Source organism: Vipera ursinii, assembly GCF_947247035.1.
Source record: "Vipera ursinii genome assembly, chromosome: 11".
In the NCBI taxonomy this organism is placed as follows: domain Eukaryota; kingdom Metazoa; phylum Chordata; class Lepidosauria; order Squamata; family Viperidae; genus Vipera; species Vipera ursinii.
This window is the reverse complement of record NC_139524.1, coordinates 10772561-10793245: the sequence shown is the minus strand read 5'-3', so window position 1 is coordinate 10793245 and position 20685 is coordinate 10772561. Positions and strand designations below refer to the sequence as shown.

The following is a 20685-nucleotide window of genomic DNA, read 5'->3' as shown; positions in this document are numbered from 1 at the left end:
CTGTATATACAGTATATCTGGCTCTTCATTCTTTCTTGCTTTCCACTGTAAATGGAATGGAATGGAATAGAAAATAGAATGGAGTGGAGTGGAGTGGAGTGGAGTGGAGTGGAGTGGAGCAGAGTAGAGTAGAGTAGAGTAGCGTAGAGTAGAGTAGAGTAGAGTAGAGTAGAGTAGAGTTGGAAGGGACCTTGGAGGCCTTCTAGTCCAGCCCCCTGCTCAATCAAGAGAACTATACCATTTCAGACAAGTGACTGCCTAGCCTTTTCTTAAAAATCTCCAGAATTTGTTTTCATAATTTATAAATTTATTTCCATATTATCTGTATAGGCCAGAACATTGAAATGTTCTGTAATATAGTATGTTCTAGCTGCTTTCACTTACAACTTTCACAGTCCCTTTCACTGGTCATTAATTAACTGAGGCAAACCGAGGGACAGATTGAAGTGTTCAGAAGCATATCTGTATGTTTATCCATTTTTATGGGTTTAAACCGCAAACATACATGACCACGTTTTTCCCCACTCATATGAATACAGGAAATATTGCTTCCAAATCACCCATCTGTCCTTTTCGAGTCCAAGAGAGAGATTCCTTGGAGAAACCCAAGGAGGAGTTTTCCTATGGGTCTTTTTCAACAACAGGGCTGATGTCCCCATTAAAGGAGGACTCTTCTATTTGCAAAATTATGGAGTATTTCTCCTTCACTTGGACAAGTGCTTCATCCTCTTGAGACTTCCGAAATGGCACTTGTGCCCAGACTTTGTACACAGTGAATAGATTAAATTCCCTTTGGTGAACATTAGCTTGGCATAGTGCACTTGTCAAGAGAAACCTAAGATGAAAACTGGACTTCAGACTAAGTCATGAATAGTTAATAATCAATATCAGCCTCCCCCACATTAACATGAACCATAATTTTTAGTCTTGTTCATCTGTGGGAAAAAGGGCTGTCCTAAGGCCCTACTCACCTTCCTCCACAATCAGGGAGATTGTGACACTTTGGTCATTTAAAAGAAGCTCATCTGAAAATTCTTCCCCTCCCCCCCAAATGGCATATTTTTCAGACATTGCCTCCCATCAGAAAAGGAAAAAAAATATTTCAAACCGCTTAGATTTACACTGAACTCAGTTTTGCTTAATCGGGGTTTCATTAAGCTGAAATGTCATGGTACCGACAGATGAAACCCTTCAAAAGAACTTGGAGGCATTGTTTTCCTTAAAGAATCTTTTGTTCGGGAAACAAAAAATAGGCACTACATAAAGGTAAAGGTAAAGGTTCCCCCGCACATGCGTGCTAGTCATTTCCAACTCTAGGGGCCGGTGCTCATCTCCGTTTCAAAGCCAAAGAGCCAGCGCTTGTCCGAGGACGTCTCCATGGTCATGTGGCCGGCATGACTAGACGCCAAAGGCGCATGGAACGGTGTTACCTTCCCACTGTAGTGGTCCCTATTTTTCTACTTGCCTTTTTTACGTGCTTTCGAACTGCTAGGTTGGCAGAAGCTGGGATGAGTAACAGGCGCTCACTCTGTTACGCGGCACTCGGGATTCGACCCGCCAAACTGCCAACCTTCTGATCGACAAGCTCAGCATCCTAACCCACTGAGCCACTGCGTCCCTTAGGCACTACATAGTTGAACCCAAAAACTAAATTCCCCTCCTCTGGATACAAAGTAACAAAGTACAATTCCCACCCCCAATAAACAGTCATAAATCACATTCCCCAATTAGCTTGAAGCATGGGCTTTCTCCCCAGCTCTCCAGCCCGCCAAAACGTTATTAGCTCTGGAGCCAGTTTGTCCTTGGATTCCCATGGCAGAGTTATTATTATTATGGCTAACCGAACTCTCATCCCGATCTCCCCTCCCAGCACCAACTAATTCTAAAAGCATAGAGAGAATGGCTGCATTTTCATCTGTTGTCAAAGCAAGAGCATCCGATGTTAGCAGCATTAGTAAATGTACGTATGCATTATGCATTGGGTGGACTTTGAAGACCATAATGGTATGGGTTTGCATAGCACCTTAAACTAAACACACCACCTGATGACTTAGTGAGAACCTAATTTAAAAGTGAATGCTTGGAAAATGGAACAAACAGTCCAGTGGACAGCTTGATTCTTCTTCCCACGAAAACTTTCAGGGCAGGTTAACTTATTAGTTTGGGGCTATTTCTGCTTCCCATCATCTCAGTCTTGCACTCACATCTCTGCAAACTGAGATCAAACTGTAGCTTCTTCCCCAATGCATCATGTAGATCAGGGGCAGGGCTTTTTTGTCATAGAACGCTCAGAACGGAGTTCCGGCACTTTTTTGGATGGAACCTTGTAGGGTAGGCAAGGCGGGTTGTATGAAATGTGTGAGTTCCGGCACCTTTTTCTTTTACAAAAAAAGCACGGATCAGGGGTCTTTAAACCTTGCCCTTTTATGACTTGTGGACTTCAACTCCCAGAATTCCTCAGCCAGGCACACATGTGCCTGGCTGAGGAATTCTGGGAGTTGAAGTCCACAAGTCATAAAAGGGCCAAGTTTGAAGACCCCTGATGTAGATGTTCTCCCTGAACAGAAGGGTATTTGAATGCCGAAGACTTCAGGTCTCTCTGGATCTCCTAAGCCTTGAGCAGGAGACAGAGTAGCAGCTGGTGGTTTGGTGTGTGCAAAGAGTTAAATGGTGATCTTGTTGTGGGCTGTCATGGTCTCAGCTTCCCAGAGCTTGCTTCGTGACTTCCTCTCTCCTGGCTCCAAGCATTTCCTTTAACAGGCCGTGCCCTTAATGAGCCTTTGGTTTTCTTGCTCACGATTCACGCACCTTGCCATTTGTGGCAGCAAACAAGGTCACAACAAGAGGGCATTATAATATGCAGTAGAGCTGGGAAAGAATGGTGCTCAGGTGAAAGAGGGGAAGAATCCTGTGGCTTGTGTAACTCTTAGGACGCATGTGATGAGAGACACAGCGTGAGTGCGAGAACAGTGGAAATACGGATGGTTTTGGGAGAAATATAATATATTACACATTGGCAATGCAATATGAATAAAGGCTTTAGATTAGGAAGCTGTCCGTGTATATGCACTGCAAGGGGGAGCAAGCTGATTCAAGCAGCACAATAAGTCATGTTTTTTTGAACAAGCCACAGTTGGCTTCAGATAATGTGCTAAGCTGCTGATCATGGTTTATCAACCACTGTGGTTGGGTTCTCGTAATATGTTTCCCCAAACCACATTATGATTTCACACTCTTTCCTTATGCCAAAAACACTACAGATGATTCATATAAAATCTGGTCAACGAAGCTACATTATAATTTTGCATCGTAAGTACTGTATATCAAAGGAGTTCTTTGCTGTTCTGAATTTTATTCAAATCATAATGCTGAAGCATTCTTGCACAGAAGTATTACTGTTCTGGTGAATGTGTAAAACAACTCTGGTCAAAACATATAATAAAAAGTTTCAAGGGTATGTGTGAGACAGAATTTGAGATTTACTTAAATATTGAATGGAGTCTATTGGGGTTTACCTTTCTTCAGATGACAACAAAACAACAATAATAACAATAACAATTTTTGACAGGCCCATTGGAAAAAAGTGTATGCCATGGAAAATTGAATATTAAAAGAAGTATCAGTATAAGAACCTGGTAAACATATTCTGAAAATATCTCCGTGGGAGAGAGATGAATATTTATTTTATACAAGAAAAAAAAATCTTCATGAATTTACATCAAATAGTAGCGGAGTTAACACATTGCAGAAATTTGTGAATAAAAACGGGTGGGATTTCTTTAAGGCTATTTCTAAACAAATCTATAAAAAAGGCCAGCAGGGGTGTACTGTCCCCCATTTTTTTAAAAAAAAATATTGTCCTTACATTATATACTTAATGTTTTAAAATAATTGTGTACAGAAGTCTTTATATAATGGGTCAACAACATCAAAGGTGTTTAAGCTGGCTGCATTGTGCAAATGAAATATTCTTTACTATAATTTCTATCTCTCCTCTTCCCTCTCTCCTTTAAACAAAATAGTTCCCCAAATTGTCTTGGAGAAAGAGTAAAGGGTAGGGGCAGTTGAGGATGCTGGCTTATAAATACTTCCTGGGGTAAAGAGATTCCACACTTTAGGTGAGGAGTTATGCCTTTCTCAGCTGGACTAGGGACTTTATCATAAAGTTGATCTCAGGTTGCCATGGCAACAGTCTTAGCACGAATAATACAAAGATGCGAGAAACAATTTTAGGCCTACCTCTCTCTCTCTCTCTCTCTCTCTCTCCCCCCCCCCCCCTTGGTGTTAAAATTCCTTACTCTGATTTTGTAAAGTTTCTTTTCTAGCCTCTTCCTAGTTTTTGATATACAACCTGCCACCTGGATCATTATGGTCTCCTCTAGTTTTAAGATACTAAGGTTTGCATCGGACTACACACATTGTAGTGTGAGAATCAGAAAGCCAAAGATCCTAGAAATATGCTCTTCAACATAAAGTCTGCCCACAAACCTCTTATTGCTACAAGCGGGAACTTTGTTAATGTTGTTTTCTGGAGAAAATGTTTGCTTTCTACTTTTGTATGACCTTAATTATTGATGGTTAAATTGGAGAATGTATATCATTGGGGTGATGTACATAATTTGCATTAGTCTTTGTGTAACTTGCATGATGATGTCACTAAACAAACTATGTAATTGATGCACATTATATCATTCAAATGTCAGTTATGTTATTATGCAAAATGAGCTATTACATAACAAAAAAATTAATCCATGCATGCAAAGTCTATGGAATTTAACAGTCTGGTAAACTGGTCTGTTTACTATGCCCTATGATACCTTAGCCTATCCTACCCTACTGTATTAAACCATATTATATTATGCTCTATTTTCCTCATAGCTTTGCCTTTCTTGATTGGATTTACAAATTCTCTTAAGCCATGACTTTGTTAACCATGATTTGATAATCACAGTGACTAGAATCACAGATAGCCCCAAGCCATAATTGAGTCATTAGACACCTAATGCTAAACTCAAAGCAAATCGCATTGGGACTTAATCAATGGTCAGTACTGTAATGTAGGAAACTCAATAATTATATCTGAATTAGTGAAACGACCTTGAAGATTATGTTAGTACTGTCTCCCTATGAAGATTGAAAGAACAATGAGTAAGAGAAAAAGGCTTCTTAAATGTTCACATTATATCCAGATATTTATATACTTTATTTGTTTATCCATTGTCACAACTATATATTATTTATAATAGATAACTTTAGTAGTGAACTATTATTCCTGTCTATTGCTCATATATATATATTGACAATGGATTAGGAGCAATGAAATTTACGTGCTTCCACTGTTTGGAATAGTAAATGTTTTGGAATGAAATAGGTTTTTTTTTTAAAATGCCATAAAGTAATACGTAGTTGCTAATCTGGATAATTTCCGTCAGTTGCTGGATTCTGATGTACAAATAAACAGATTATGGATTATTCTGGACATTCAACTTTGCTTTAAAAATGGCTGGAATATATGCTATTTTGATCAATATTTGCTTATTTACTGGATCTACTTCCCTTTAAAATTAGATTGCTAGTTAATCCTTGGAAATGGCAGCTACAGATTCTTCCTAATTTAATGGGCATCGCTATCCCTGCTCAGAGAGAGCATTTCACATGCTGTCGATTTCCCCTTGACTTTTATTTTTCTCATTTTAGGATTTAAATGGAAATGGAATTCTGGTTTAATTCCAAACTTGTAATATTTTCAGTTCTAACAACTTGCACTATCTGCCTGCAGAGGGGAAGTGGATGACTGATTAATTGTAAATTCTTTCTCTTTTTGTCCCCAGAAATCTCTCAGGTAACCGGCTGACCACTCTTTCGTGGTTACTCTTCAAGACGCTGAGGCTTACGGAACTGTAAGTTTTCATGAATGAAGGCAAATATATGTGTCCCATGATAATGATGCGAAAATGAATTTGGGTCCGTCACCAGAACCAAATATTTACTCTTCCAAGCTTTGGGACTCATGCTGGAGCCCATCTTCAGGGAATGTCTCTCTTCTGATATATGTGCTTTGGGCTGTTCTGTGAGTTGTGTTTATGTGGTGCCTTCCTATTGGCTGATTGGTGTGCCGATGGCTGGCAATTGATACTTCCAATGTGATCTACCAGATCCCCTGTGTGGATTGCCCAGGTGACTATGTAAGACAAACAGGGAGGAAGCTAGTCACCAGATTGCAAGAACACAAGTGAGTGATCAGATGAGAAGACCCGAACTCATTGGTAGCCTCACATTGCAATAAACATTGACATACAGTTCATTCAATTTTTTAACTACTAAGATTGTTGGTCGAGCAGGCACAAAAACAGCCAGGGAAGTGATTGAAGCCTGAGAAATGGGCCTCTTGTCGGTTAACAGGAGTGCCAATTTACACCAGCTTATCAAGTACTTAGGAGCCCAGGACTTGGCAGCACTAGGAAACAACAGGCAATTGCCAGCCATCAGCACACCAATCAGCCAATAGGAAGGCACCACATAAACACAACAGCCCAAAGCAGTCGTGTTCAAATCATATTGATTTGACTGGAGCATTTCTTTCAGTAGAAAGAAATTTCCTGAAGATGGGCTCCAGCATGAATCCGAAAGCTCAGAGGAGTAAATCTGTGGTCCTGGGGACTGACCCAAATTCGATCTTAAGTTTTCATTCTACTTGTAAATAGAGGGAGGAGAATCAGAAGGGATAATTAAAAAGGGGTGGTTGCTATGAAAAATGCTGGTGACATGTCACCTCCTCTTCTGAAATATATCTTAAAAGTTTTCCCATTTGCAACAATTAGCTAATCTGCAGATTCAATACATTGTAGAGCAGAAGCATTTGCCAACTTTGGCAATTTCTAGTGAGTGGACTTCAACTCCTAGAACTCATATCCAATGGAATTCTGTCACTTGAAGTCCACCCACATGGAAACTATCAAGGTTGGGATATTCTTATGTAGAGGAGCCTCCAAAGATTTAAGTTGTCAAGAAACCCTCCCTACTAAATTGTACTAATTTTCAAAATGACAACAGGAGTGGATTATTCAAGGAGTGGAATTATCTGACCCATAGTTCAGAATAGCTCATCAGTCTGAAACAATCTGGAGCTCTTTCGGCACCCATGAATTTTAGTAACCTAAAGCAGATCAAATTGGATTTTCTGCTGGAGGTCTAGACATCTGAATCAATTTGAATGTTCAAATCATATTGATTTCAACTGGAGCATTTGACTAAATGAGAAAACTCACATACCTCTGTTCAGTACATAGGGAACTAATTAATGAAACAGAGAACCAGTACAGTTTTGTGGTTAAAATGCTAGAACTAGGTCTGGAAAGACCAGGGTTCAAGGCCACCTTCAGTTATGGAAACTGGCTAGTTGACTTTGGACAATCCTTTTGTCAGCAATTAAATATCTAATATAGACCCAGGAAAGACAAATTCTTTGAAAGTAGCAGCTGATCTTTTCAGTGTATTAATCTGAGAAGGATTTACAGGATGTCACATGTTTTTGACTGTCCCCTAGAAAATTTTGCTCTTTTTTCTTGTAAAAGAGCCAAAGAGTTGGATATTTAAACCATCATATACGAAATTACACAGGGTGCTCTCAGCTGGGTTACCCATAAAAGTAATTTAGCACTGAAGCTAGAAATGGCAAATTTCCTATGCACTTTGTCTTTATTTTAAAAATGTATTGACTAACGATCTATTATTTAAGCTGGTCATAAGACTAATCAATTAATAAACTGCTATTACCACTTCTACTGATCTACTACCGCTTCAAGTTATAACATTAATATTAATCTATGAGACTGTAAATTGTGCAGGCTCGTTCATTGTTTGGTTCGGTCTTTCTGATGAATCTCAAAAACTTCCTTGGAGATTCTCAGCCTTGGTTAGTAAAAAAATGTCTGTGCACCATCAAAATGAATCAGATGACGGATTCAGACCTAGCAAGTCCTGGGTTGCTTAATATTTGGTTTGCTGAAGAAATCATAACTGAGGATTTGCAGGACGCTATGGTGGCTCAGTGGGTTAGGACGCTGAGCTTGTCGATCAGAAGGTCGGCAGTTTGGCGGGTTGAATCCCGAGTGCCGCGTAGCAGAGTGAGCGCCTGTTACTCGTCCCAGCTTCTGCCAACCTAGCAGTTCGAAAGCACGTAAAAATGCAAGTAGAAAAATAGGGACCACTGATGTGGGAAGGTAACAGCGTTCCGTGCGCCTTTGGCGTCTAGTCATGCCGGCCACATGACCACGGAGACGTCCTCGGACAAGCGCTGGCTCTTCGGCTTTGAAATGGAGATGAGCACCGGCCCCTAGAGTCGGAAACGACTAGCACACATGTGCGGGGGCACCTTTACCTTTACCTTTACTATGGTTTAGAAAGCACCTACTTTTGTACATGTTCACAAATAAGCAAACATGTAATATGTAATATCAAATAAACAAATAAATAAAGGCAGTCGTCAACTTACCGCAGTTCATTTAGTGACCATTCAAAGTTACAACGGCAGTGAAAAAAAGTGACTTATGGCCGTTTTTCCACACTTACGACTTTTGCAGCGTCCCCCAGGGTCACGTGATCAACATTCAGCTGCCTGGCAACTGGTTCCTATTTATGACCGTTGCAGTGTCCGAAAGTCACGTGATCCCCTTTTGCGAACTTCCGACATGCAAAATCAATGGGGAAGCCCGATTCATTTAACAACTGCAGTTAATTTATTTAACAAATGTGGGATCAAAGTGGGCACTCACTTGACAAATGTTTCCCTTAGCAACAAAAAATTTTGGACTCAGTTGTGATCATCAGTCAAGGACTACCTGCAAATAAATAAAATAAACCTTTTAAAAACCTTATGTATATTTATTTTATTTATTTATTTTAATTCCATTCATATCCCGCCCTTCTCCGAAGACTCAGGGCGGCTTACAAGCTTAGCAGTAGCCTTCATTCTATGTATATGCCTGCTTATTAGGGCTTTCACCCACCCCCCAAGCGGCATTATTACAAAGTCAGCTTATTGCCCCCAACAATCTGGGTCCTCATTTTACCTACCTCGGAAGGATGGAAGGCTGAGTCAACCTTGAGCCTGGTGGGACTCGAACCTGCACTAATTGCAGGCAGCTGGTGTTACTTAAGGAGGCATTAGCCCACTGCTCCAGCAATATGCTTAGATTGTATATGATTGTATATGACCCATTTTCCTCTTGACCAAGAAAGATTTAAATACTGTAACTTAGCAAAACATAATAAATGCCTTTGACTAAGTCAAGCCACAGCAATATTGCTGTTGGTTTAGCTGGAACCTGAACTTCTGATGTTGGAAAGATGTTGACTGGAATCTTACAAGATACCAAAAGCCGGCATTTTTGTGCGATAGCCTTGGCTGTGTTTCTGACACAAGCCCGACAAAACAGAGGCTTTTTGGCCTCCTTTGTTGCTACAACTGAAACAGCATTCCTACCTCTGTAGAATGATAGTTTAGCATCTCCTTCAGGACCTGCAAAGTCCTTCAGGACACAGCAGGTTTGTAGCCTTCTGAATTATAGATAAAGCATTCAGCCCTGCTCAGGAAGAATAAGCGGACATGAAATCAATGGAGTGGTGCCCTGGTAACCTGTTTTGTTGAGTTTCAGCCATAGTTGTGCATCAGAAATAATAAAAAAACAACAACAACCACATATATACGTTACGTAGGATTCATCCCAGAAGACCACGGGAATATCCCATTCATATCCCTTACCTGAGATCAATAAAACTGTAAATGAGAAGTGATTTATAGAAGAAGAAGAAAAAGAAAAAAAGTTATCCCCAAGGAAAGTCAGCCTGTAACCATCAATGTAAGCTCAGCATATTTTATTACTATTTCTCCTTGCTGTTGAGTGGTTAAAGGAAGAGAAAGAGCAATTGGCCACATTGCATAGATAAAGCAATGCTCACTCTCAGGGACGGCATCTGGCTAAAACGCTGACATTGGAATTGATCCTCTGTGCTAATGGTAGCATCAACATTTTCTTGTCTTATTTCGCTTAATAGTTTGAAGGAAGAGAATTGGTTTGTGGCAATGGAGTTTTCAGATTGGATTTTAAGTGGATCCAGGGTTTATGGACAGAGATACCAGGCCTGAGAGAGAGAGGGGGGATCTTTGCAAAAACACAGTGCATATACAGAAGCTTTGTCCAACTATTAGAGGAGCTCCATATGAGGAGCTGATGGATAATAAAATAAATAGTGGTTTTGTTTTGCTTTTTAGCAATAGCAATAGCAACTTAGATTTATATATCGCTCCTGGTGCTTGGCAACACCCTCTAGGCAGTTTACAACGTCAGCATATCGTCCCCGAAAATCTGGGTCCACATTTTACCAACCTTGGAAGGATGGAAGGCTGAGTCAACCTTGAGCCTTTCTGGATTGAACTCTAGGCCATGGGCAGAGTTAGCCTGCAATATTGCATTCTAACCACTACACCACCAGGGGCTTTTCTTAGAAGCAGGGTCTATATTGGTTCATAAAGCAGCCTTGAGAGGATGTTTTGAAACTTTTGGAGCCATAACATACTCCTTTTTTTGCATTCAGGTTCTCTCTAAATGTCATCCAAAACGTTTGGCTTTTAAAGGCTTGGTTAAACATTCTTCCGTTGCATAAAAAGGTTTATTTTTCCTACTTTATTCTGAAGGTCCTGTAATGTTGTGTCTATGTGTGTTTAGAAATTAGTGATTTCTAGTTTCCTATAATTATCTTGGCTTTGCCTGCATGAGCCTAGTGCAGGGGTCGGCAACCTCGGCTCTTTTATGACTCGTGGACTTCAACTCCCAGAATTCCTGAGCCAGCATAGCTGGCTCAGGAATTCTGGGAGTTGAAGTCCACGAGTCATAAAAGAGCCGAGGTTGCCGACCCCTGGCCTAGTGGATTAGACTCTCCAATGTACCTTAAAGTAAATAGGTCTACCATTGGAAACACGGCTTCTGTGTCCATCCCCCCCCCCCCCGTGCTATGCTTTTCACGATTCAACCTTGCAGGCATTGGGATAAAAGCAGGGAGAAGGCAAGATAGATATATCTCCCCCATTATACTTTCCTAGTCCACTTAATTGGAGGAGTGAACACATATCTTCCATGTCAGAGCAATATCCAATATTCTGCCAAAATCTGTTTGTCATTTCTCATATTTTTTCTTCCTAAGTTGTCCTACTTTGTTGTCAAAATATCCTCTTCTTGAAGCTATTAATAGTGGAACAACAATGCAATACAGTTCGAAACAATACAATAATACAACAATAACAACAACAACAGTGTTGATGTTTTCTGCTGCACGTCTGATCATCACTCTGAAGTCTCCCTTGCCATACACACTTCCCAATCCGAGAAAGTTCCTTGCAGTAGTCTTCCCATTGGTATTTAATCGAGGGCAGGGAAGATAGAATGATTGGTAAAGGTAAAGGTAAAGGTTCCCCCGCACATGTGTGCTAGTCATTTCTGACTCTAGGGGCCGGTGCTCATCTCCGTTTCAAAGCCGAAGAGCCAGCGCTTGTCCGAGGACGTCTCCGTGGTCACGTGGCCGGCATGACTAGATGCCAAAGGCGCAGGGAACGCTGTTACCTTCCCACCGTAGTGGTCCCTAGTTTTCTACTTGCATTTTTACATGCCTTCAAACTGCTAGGTTTGCAGAAGCTGGGACGAGTAACAGGCGCTCACTCTGCTACGCGGCACTCGGGATTCGACCCGCCAAACTGCCGACCTTCTGATCGACAAGCTCAGCGTCCTAACCCACTGAGTGTTATTCAGTCACTGACTCTTCAGTGTCTGACTCTTTTTTTTTATTGAAAAGTTTTTCAATACATTTTATCTTTAACAATCCCTCCCCCCCTCCCTCCACCCAACCCTTCCTAACCCTCCCTAACCCTCCCCCCCTTCCCCCCTCCCCGACTTCCCAGAGCTAAATACAAGGTATAAAAGTAAAAACAATCATAAACAACCATATGTTAACAACAATAAACTATTAAGTCTATCGCACTCTAGCTCATATGAAATGACTACAAGCAGTGTCTGACTCTTCATGATCCCATCCTCCACTGCCTCCCGGAGTTTGCCCGAATTCATGTTCATTGCATCCAAGACACTGTCTAACCATTTCATTCTCTGCCGTCTCCTTCTACTTTTGCCTTCAATCTTCCCCAACATCGGGGTCTTTTCCAACGAGTCCTTTCTTCTAATCAGGTGCCCAAAGTATTGGAGCTACAGTTTCAGCATCTGTCATTCCAAAGATCAGTAAGAGCTGATTTTCTTTAGGATGGATTGGTTTGATCTCCTTGCAGTCTAAGGGACTCTCAACAATGAAAGATAAGACATTCAGAGATAGCTTTTGGTCATCTCAGCTTTAAATAAGGGAAGGAATAGCATTTCCTAGTCATGAGAAACTTGTAACCTGTTATTTTTCTTTGAAACAAAATCATAAAAGCAAATGTATTTTTTTAGCAGACGCAAGAAGTGGTAGAAAGCAAATTCAGGAGTAACCTTTATTCAACAAATGCCATACTCAAAGTAAATACTCACTCCACGTTTCTGATAACAACCAAATCATAGCCCTTTGCTTCCTTGGAAGTCTTTAATCCTTCTTTGGACCTCATTGTAAAACAAGTCTCCCTCCGAGCTTGTCCCATCTCCATTCTTTTTTTTTCTTCTCTACTCTTATACAAATTAAAATGCCACTTCAAACTAACTTGCCCTTTCCAAGAATACACTGGGCTGAATCACATCCCCTGAGGAGGAAATTTCCAGCTCTGGGTCCAGCTCCAACTTCCGTGGTTCTTAAGCAGATGGCTGCAACTAAAGGAAAAAATAACTCTGAAAAGGGTGCTAAGAATAGGACTAATTTACCCCCTCTTACACGGAAACTCTTTTTCTAGTTTCTTCTTTCTTACTTTAGTCAAACTAGTGCAAAGCAAAGAAATCCTTCCTCCTCATGCATCAGGCTTCCATCAATTTGATGAAGAAAAAAATGTGATTGAACTTCTTTCTCATTCTTTAGCAACTTGGGCAGAATTCCCCTAGTTCAGGGGTAGGCAACCTTGGCTCTTTTATGACTCGTGGACTTCAACTCCCAGAATTCCTGAGCCTGCTGGCTCAGGAATTCTGGGAGTTGAAGTCCACGAGTCATGAAAGAGCCAAAGTTGCCTACCCCTGCCCTAGTTGAAGAGGGAAGCTCTTGATCTCATCTCTGGTGTGTGTGTGCAGTGTGTGAAACAAGCTAGGAAACCACCCCTCCAAAGTAAAACAGGGGAACAGGCTGGCCACTCTCCTTTGCTTCGTTTGTATTTATTTATGTATTTATTTCTTTATTTATCCAATTTGTTTGCTGCCCATCTCCCGGTTCAAGGTGACTCTTCTTACAGGTAGCCCTCAGTTTATGACGCTAATTCTGAGCTCCATTACAGATTGAGCTCAGAATTAGAGTTGCAAGCAGTTGTGGCCATTAAGCAGGTTGACAGACGATTAAACCTGGCTTCACCGCATTTCTTGTGGCACTCATTAAGTAAAGGCCAGGTCGTTCAGCAAATCCATTATACTCAATGAATTTTTTTCTTTTCAGAAACCAAAAGTAAATGCAGGAAACCAGAAAAAAAAATATTTAAAATGTGGTCACGATACTGTGGGATGCTGCAAACATCCGGTTTCCAAGCATCCATATTGCAATCATGTGACCTCGGGAGGAGTGTGACCATTGTAACTTCAAAATTTGATATCTTTTTGGGGTGTGGGTGTGTCTGTCATAACTTCTGACAGTTGCTAAGCAACTGGCTATAAGCTGAGGACTACCTGTATGTATGTTAAATGTTTGTCTTTTGAGAAGGGACTGCTGGTAAAGATGGCCAGCATTTTCTCAATGCTTTGTGAGGTAGAGAAGATCTTCTCTACAGCACAGACTAAGTGCGGAGGTGAAATACAGGTAGTCCTCGACTTACGACCTCAGCTGAGCCCAAAGTTTTTGTTGTTAAGTGAGACATTTGTTAAGTGAGTTTTTCTCCATTTCACGACTTTTCTTGCCACAGTTTGCTAAGTGGGTCCTGGCAGTTGATACGTTAGGAACCCGGTTCTTAAATGAATCTGGGTTCCCCATTGACTTTGATTGTCAGAAGGTCACAAAAGGGGATCACATGACCCCTGGACAGTGTAACCGTTGTTACACCATTCCCAAGCCTCTGAATTTTGATCACATGACCACAGGGATGCTGCAAAGGTCATACCTATGAAAAACCGTTGCGAGTCACATTTTTTCAGTGCCACTGTATCTTTGAATGGTCACTATATTTGAGGGAACACCTACTGCCGGCATCAAGTTCCCTTCATCCTATGCGCTCCCACTTGGAGGGCCTTCTCAGGGTGCCACCTGTAAAAGACTGCCAGTGGATAACACCAGGGGGAGGGCCTTCTCAGTGGGTGCGCCTGCCCTTTGGAACCAGCTGCCCATGGAGCTTAGGACTGCCCCCGACCTTCGGTCATTCTGCCGGGACCTGAAGACCTGGCTCTTTGAGCTTTCCGGCCCAGGCTGAGAGGGTTCCCCCCCTCAGGGATCAAATTTAATTATTTTAACTGTTTTTAACTATTGATGTTTTTAAATACTTTGTAAACTGCCCTGAGTCCTATGGGGAAAGGGCGGTATATAAATTCAATAAACTTAAATTCAATAAATTCAATAAACTTAAACTAAACAAACTGTTGTTAAGTCGAGGAGTGCCTGTAGATCAATCCTGCCACACTGAATACAGTGTTAAGCGAAGCATTTCATTTTCACCCTCTCCTTATATTTACTTAGAAGGTGGCCAAGGGATATATGTTAAAAAAAAAAAAAGAAGAAACTCAACACTAGTTAAGTCCCAAAGGAGCAGAACACTAGTACACTATTAAACATGTGCTATGTCCAGTAAAAAGCTGGGAGTTAATTTGCACAAAAGCCCCCTTAAGTATTGCCATTAGCTGCATTATGTTATCAATACTGCTAGGCCAAGCCAATGGAGGAGTCCCTTTTCTCTAGCATGGGGCTTTTACATTATTCATAGGAGACTCTCATGCATTAGGAATGATCCGAAAGGCTGTGTTATATTACTTACAGTTCTGCTTCTGAAGGGTTGCAATAGCAGCTCCCCCTAGCAGGCCAGTTTTAGGGGAAAGTATTTATAATATCTTTATTTTTTTCACTTTGGAGTTGTCTGCGGTGCTAAGTCCATGCATAAATTCATGGAGGTAGGGAAAACCCTTGCAAGGACAATTGCTACAGGGCAGAACACCGAGTTGGCAAGCAAAGGGAACTAGGCTCCAAATTATGGGATTCCTCCAATTAAAACCATGTTTCTCAAACTTGGCAACTGGAATAAGTATGGAGTTCAACTCAAGAGGGCTGGCTGGAGAATTCTGGGCATTGACGTTCACACGTCTTCAGGTTACCAAGTTAGAGAAACACTGATTTAGCCCAAGGTACTTTCTTGTCTTATTCCTATGGCTTCCTCCTTCTCCTTCACATTAAATTTAATTCCATCTGTCTTGAGTTCAGAGGGGTATATAAAGTGGGTCTTCCAGATTATAATATCTCAGCAATCCTTGAAAAAAGATTGGAGTAAGTAATAGTAGGCTCCGTAAATCAGCCAATGAGATTTGTGGAAAAATAGGGATTGGATCCCAGTCTCCCTAGTCCAGGGGTAGGCAACCTCGGCTCTTTTATGACTCATGGACTTCAACTCCCAGAATTCCTGAGTCAGCTGACTCAGGAATTCTGGGAGTTGAAGTCCATGAGTCATAAAAGAGCCGAGGTTGCCTACCCCTGCCCTAGTCCCAGTTCAACACCTTGCCTACTACACTGCACTGGCTGTTAATAAAATAACAATATTTTGGATTAAAGAGCTGAAAATACTGTGGCCTTGTTTCCTGATGCTTAAAGGGGACAAACATAGCAGATTGAGTATAAAATAGTATGATGCTATAGAATCTGCTGTATTCCATGACTGACTTTTCTGTTTTAATGTTTTATGCTGTAAGTTGCCCAGAATCACTGGATATGAGATAGGTGGCAAATCAATTTTGATAGATGATAGATAGATAAATAGATAGATAGATAGATAGATAGATAGATAGATAGATAGATAGATAGATAGATAGATAGATAGATAGATACAGGGCTTTTTTTCTCATAGAACGCTCAGAACGGAGTTCTGGCACCTTTTTTGGATGGAACCTTGTAGCGTAGGCAAGGCGGGTTGTATGACATGTGTGAGTTCCAGCACCTTTTTCTTTCACAAAAAAAGCACTGGATAGATAGATAGATAGATAGATAGATAGATAGATAGATAGATAGATAGATAGATGATAGAGAAAGGAAGGAAGGAAGGAAGGAGAGAAGGAATGGAGAGGGAGAGAAAGAAAGAAAAGAAAGAAAAAGAAAGAAAAGATCTTAATAGAATCAGGAAACAGAAAGTTAAGCCTCTTCTGCCTTCAGGATAAAACTCAATATGTAGTTTCAAACCACCAATACTGTTCTCACCCTGCCTTTCATCTTGGCATTACAACCATCCCTGGTCCAGTTGGTCCAGCTCTAGTTCATAGCAAAGAAAGAAGAAAAAAAACACCTGATACCATATATCCCCAAAAATAAGACCCAACTGGAAAATAAGCCCTACCATGATTTTTCAGGATGCTCATAATATAAGCCCCACCCCAAAAGTAAGCCCCAGTTAAGATCGTCAGCCAGACAGATGCATTTAGTACCGTATTTCCCCAAATATAAACCCAAACCAGGATAGAATAGAATAGACCTGGAAAGGACCTTGGAGGTCTTCTAGTCCAGCCCCCTACTCAAGCAGGAGATCCTATACCATTTCAGACAAGTGGCTGTCCAGTCTCTTCTTAAAAACCTCCAGTGATGGCGCGCCCACAATTTCTGGAGGCAAGGTGTTCCACTGGTTAATTGTCTTCACTGTCAGGAAGTTTCTCCTTAATTCCAGGTTGCAAATATACTTTCAGGCATACAGCAATACTGCTAGTTGTAAAATATCAATAATAATAAAAAATATCAGTATATAAAATATAAGTGTCTTTTAAACAGAGTACATTAAAACATCAGCTTTGCCAGCTGGGTCAATGAGGTCAAACAATATACAAAGCTGGCTGCTTCATTCAATTAAATTGATGATGGCTTCTGCAAGTTGCTTCATCTCCCTGAGCAGCAGGAGCTCATAGTCAATGCATTAAGACAGGGGTATTATGGACAGAGTCTTGAATTTATTGAGCATGTCTGGGCAAGGAGAAGAGGAGACAAGCTAAATGAAAACTCATGATCCCTGCATGACCTTATGAATGTCAAGGTGTTTAGAACAAGAAACAGGAGATATTTCAAAGGAAAAAAAACAAACAAGCTATGACTTAAATTCAGTAAAGACAATTCAGTAATGATGGTCCCATTTTGATCCTCCCTGGTACTGTTATTGGCATGCTAAACTTGTAATGGCTGTGAGGTTTCCCATAGAATCTAATAGATTAACCAACCGAAGTTTAGTTGATGAATCTGAATCATTGTTGATTAAGAAGAGATTGGACAACTATTTGAAATGTTACAGGGTTTCCTGTTTGAGCAGGGGGTTGGACTAGAAGACCTCCAAGGTCCCTTCCAACTCTGTTATTTCTATAGCACAAACAAAAAATTCTAAAATTTTCTATGGAGAATGTCGATCAATCCCTATCAATCCCTGTCGTACAGTTAGGTTTACTCTCGTGGAGGTAGATGCTAAATGAATCAGATTTTTACATTGTCATCACCTTTCGTATCATATTTGAACTGGGATATAGATCTGCTTTCTGCCCATCTCTCCATTTGGCTATTTTGCCTTCCTTTTGCTTCTCTTTTCTCACAATCTAAAAACTTTCTCTTTCTGTACAGGAAGTTGGAAAATAATATTTTAAACTGCAGCTGTGATATCCGTTGGATCCAGCTGTGGCAGGAGAGAGAAGAAGCCAATTTACAGAACCAGGACTTGTACTGCACAAACATGGAGACCAGCCACATACCCATACAGGAGCTGAATATCAACCAGTGCGGTAAGGAAGTGTAAATAATTGGGCACCTGTTGATCTTCCAGCATTGTTATCTTTCCTTCTACTTCTCATATTCAGGGTTTGAATCATTGCTCATGTAGACCAAATAGCACCATTATCAATGCAGAGAGGATCAGCACGCTCAAAAAACTCCACAATTGCAGGAATATTGGTGTGTGTGTGTGTGTATGTGTGTGTGTGTGTGTGTGTGTGTACAGAGTTGTAATTACGGTGCCTGAAAATCCAAAAATACTGCAGTATATGGGTTTGCAAGGGCTCATGCAACCCTGATTACATCTGGAAAACTGGGGAGAATGGCAAATGAGTGGGGTGCAGTGATTATTATTATTTCTTGCTAATTATTACTGAGTGATATGCATTGGTGAACAAGCATTACAAAATTGAGGTTCATAGAGAATTATTCATTTTTCAAGAGACTAGGAGAAAAATCTGCCCTAGAATAATTAGGGAAATCCTTTCCCCCACATCTCTAATTGATTCATTGATTGCATCAATGAACTTCTGATCCATTTTCATTTCACATACATTCATCCCTAGTTGGGCCTGTTTATTATCTCTATCTCTCTGTCTATATATCTATATATCTGTATCTGTATCTGTATCTGTATCTGTATCTATCTATCTATCTATCTATCTATCTATCTATCTATCTATCTATCTATCTATCTATCATCTATCTATCATCTATCTATCTATCTATCTATCTATCTATCTATCTATCTATCTATCTCTATCTATCTATCTATCTATCTATCTATCTATCTATCTATCTATCTATCTATCTATCTATCTATCTACCTACCAACCTATCTATCTATCTATCTATCTATCTATCTATCTATCTATCTATCTATCTATCTATCTATCATCTATCTCTCCATCCATCCATCCATCCATCCATCCATCCATCCATCCACTCTCTCACACACATAAGTATGAATTTCTAAAATATATAACTTAAAATATCTTTTACTATTTTTATTTTTGAGATAAGAACTTCCCTGGGATGTTTGGACATATTCAAAGCAGATTAATAAGTTAATTTGGATCTGCCCATTTCTCTAGGAAGTACAGTTCAGATCCATTTCTTCTCCCAAGTTCAAATTTCTCAAATAACTTTCTGTCTAATCTGCACATGTATACACTGAGGTGCTTATGCACACTGTTGCTATCTTTTATTTTTTTAGTAGCAGTTGCAGCTTTTCTCTCATCAGTGTATCTTTGGCTTTATCACCTTGTGTGTCAGCCAAACCTATTTATTAGGAATCTCCTGAGATTTTGAACAGCTGCATCTTTGTGACTCTCTTCCATATATTCTAGAGTTGCATGTTGCTTTCTTTCTTTTTTTCCTTTTCTTTCAAAAGAACAGATGGAAAAGATAAGAACCGGAGCATCAATGATATGCATGGCTACCAGTTTCATGTATTTGCCTCTGGGTAAAAGTCCTCACACAGCACTTGAATAATACATAAGGAGAAATACTCCTGAAATTATTCCCTTCCAGATTTGTCCCCGGATCTTGGAATTCTACATTGCCTGGTCTTGATTCCAAAGTGAAACTAATGCACATAGTGAATGCCTTTCAAATATTCGCTCCTTCCGGCGGGATCTAAAAACTTACTTATTCGAGCAATCCGACCTGGTTTGATGGGTTAAGGGTTGGGGTTTTAATATGCTTTTTAATTACTGTTTATATTCGGGCATAATATTTAATTGTTTTTTAACTTTTGTACTTCGTTTTTATATTTTTTGCCCTGTACACCGCCCTGAGTCCTTCAGGAGAAGGGCGGTATAAAAATTTAATTAAATAAAATAAATAAAATAAATACTGTATATATATATCTCAGCTTATGCATCAAACAAAAAGCAAAACAGAACTGAATAAGATAAGAATTCTTGGTGCAAGAAATTCAGATTCCTTCCTTCCCATAAAGGTCCAAATTACATTTTGATGCTCATGTCTGTCTTTCTTGTTTAATTAATATTAATCCTGGGTAGATTTTTATCAGGACCAGGAAAGTTGTAACTCTTCTGACTCCAAGCAAAATACTAATTAAAATTATAACCGAACTATGTGCTGTTGGAAGTAGATGGAAGGATATAGATATTAGATGCTAAATGCTTGAGAACATGCACACGTGTGCATTTCTATGGCAATGAAGGTTGGAGGTAGCAAGAAGGAAAACGAGCATCCTGGGAGAAAACTAGGATCATGTAAGAGAAGATCAGGCAGAACTGGGGGTGGAGGTGGAATTAAGCAAGTCATAGAGGACAGGAAGGCCTGGAGGAACGTTGTCCATGGGGTCGCGATGCATCGGACATGACTTCGCAACCAACAACAACAACACCTAGAGTCCTTACATTCCCACAGATGGTTTAAGTCCAACCCCTATTGAAATCCATTTACCCTTTTCTGACACCAATTTAGACTTGCACTTTAGTTGATTAGATTCTTATTTATAAGCTTGAGCAATAAATCTTCTGAACTGCAACTTAATGTATGGACCTGATTTTTTTTTTTTTTTGTGCCTGACAGATCATTATGTAAAATCAGGGCATATAGCAT

At 40.2% G+C, this 20685-nt stretch overlaps 1 protein-coding gene across 3 annotated transcripts in view; it reads left to right on the top strand.

Moving 5' to 3' along the window:
* Window positions 1–20685, top strand: part of NTRK3 (neurotrophic receptor tyrosine kinase 3) — a gene marked incomplete at both ends in the record, with an annotated part of 356788 nt that overhangs the window by 113032 nt on the left and 223071 nt on the right. For all 3 annotated transcript variants that reach the window (XM_083371339.1, XM_083371338.1, XM_083371340.1), the window contains 2 exons: window positions 5832–5900; window positions 17944–18101. In XM_083371339.1, coding sequence (XP_083227465.1) covers window positions 5832–5900; window positions 17944–18101 — 227 coding nt within the window. The remainder of the gene's footprint in view (window positions 1–5831; window positions 5901–17943; window positions 18102–20685) is intronic.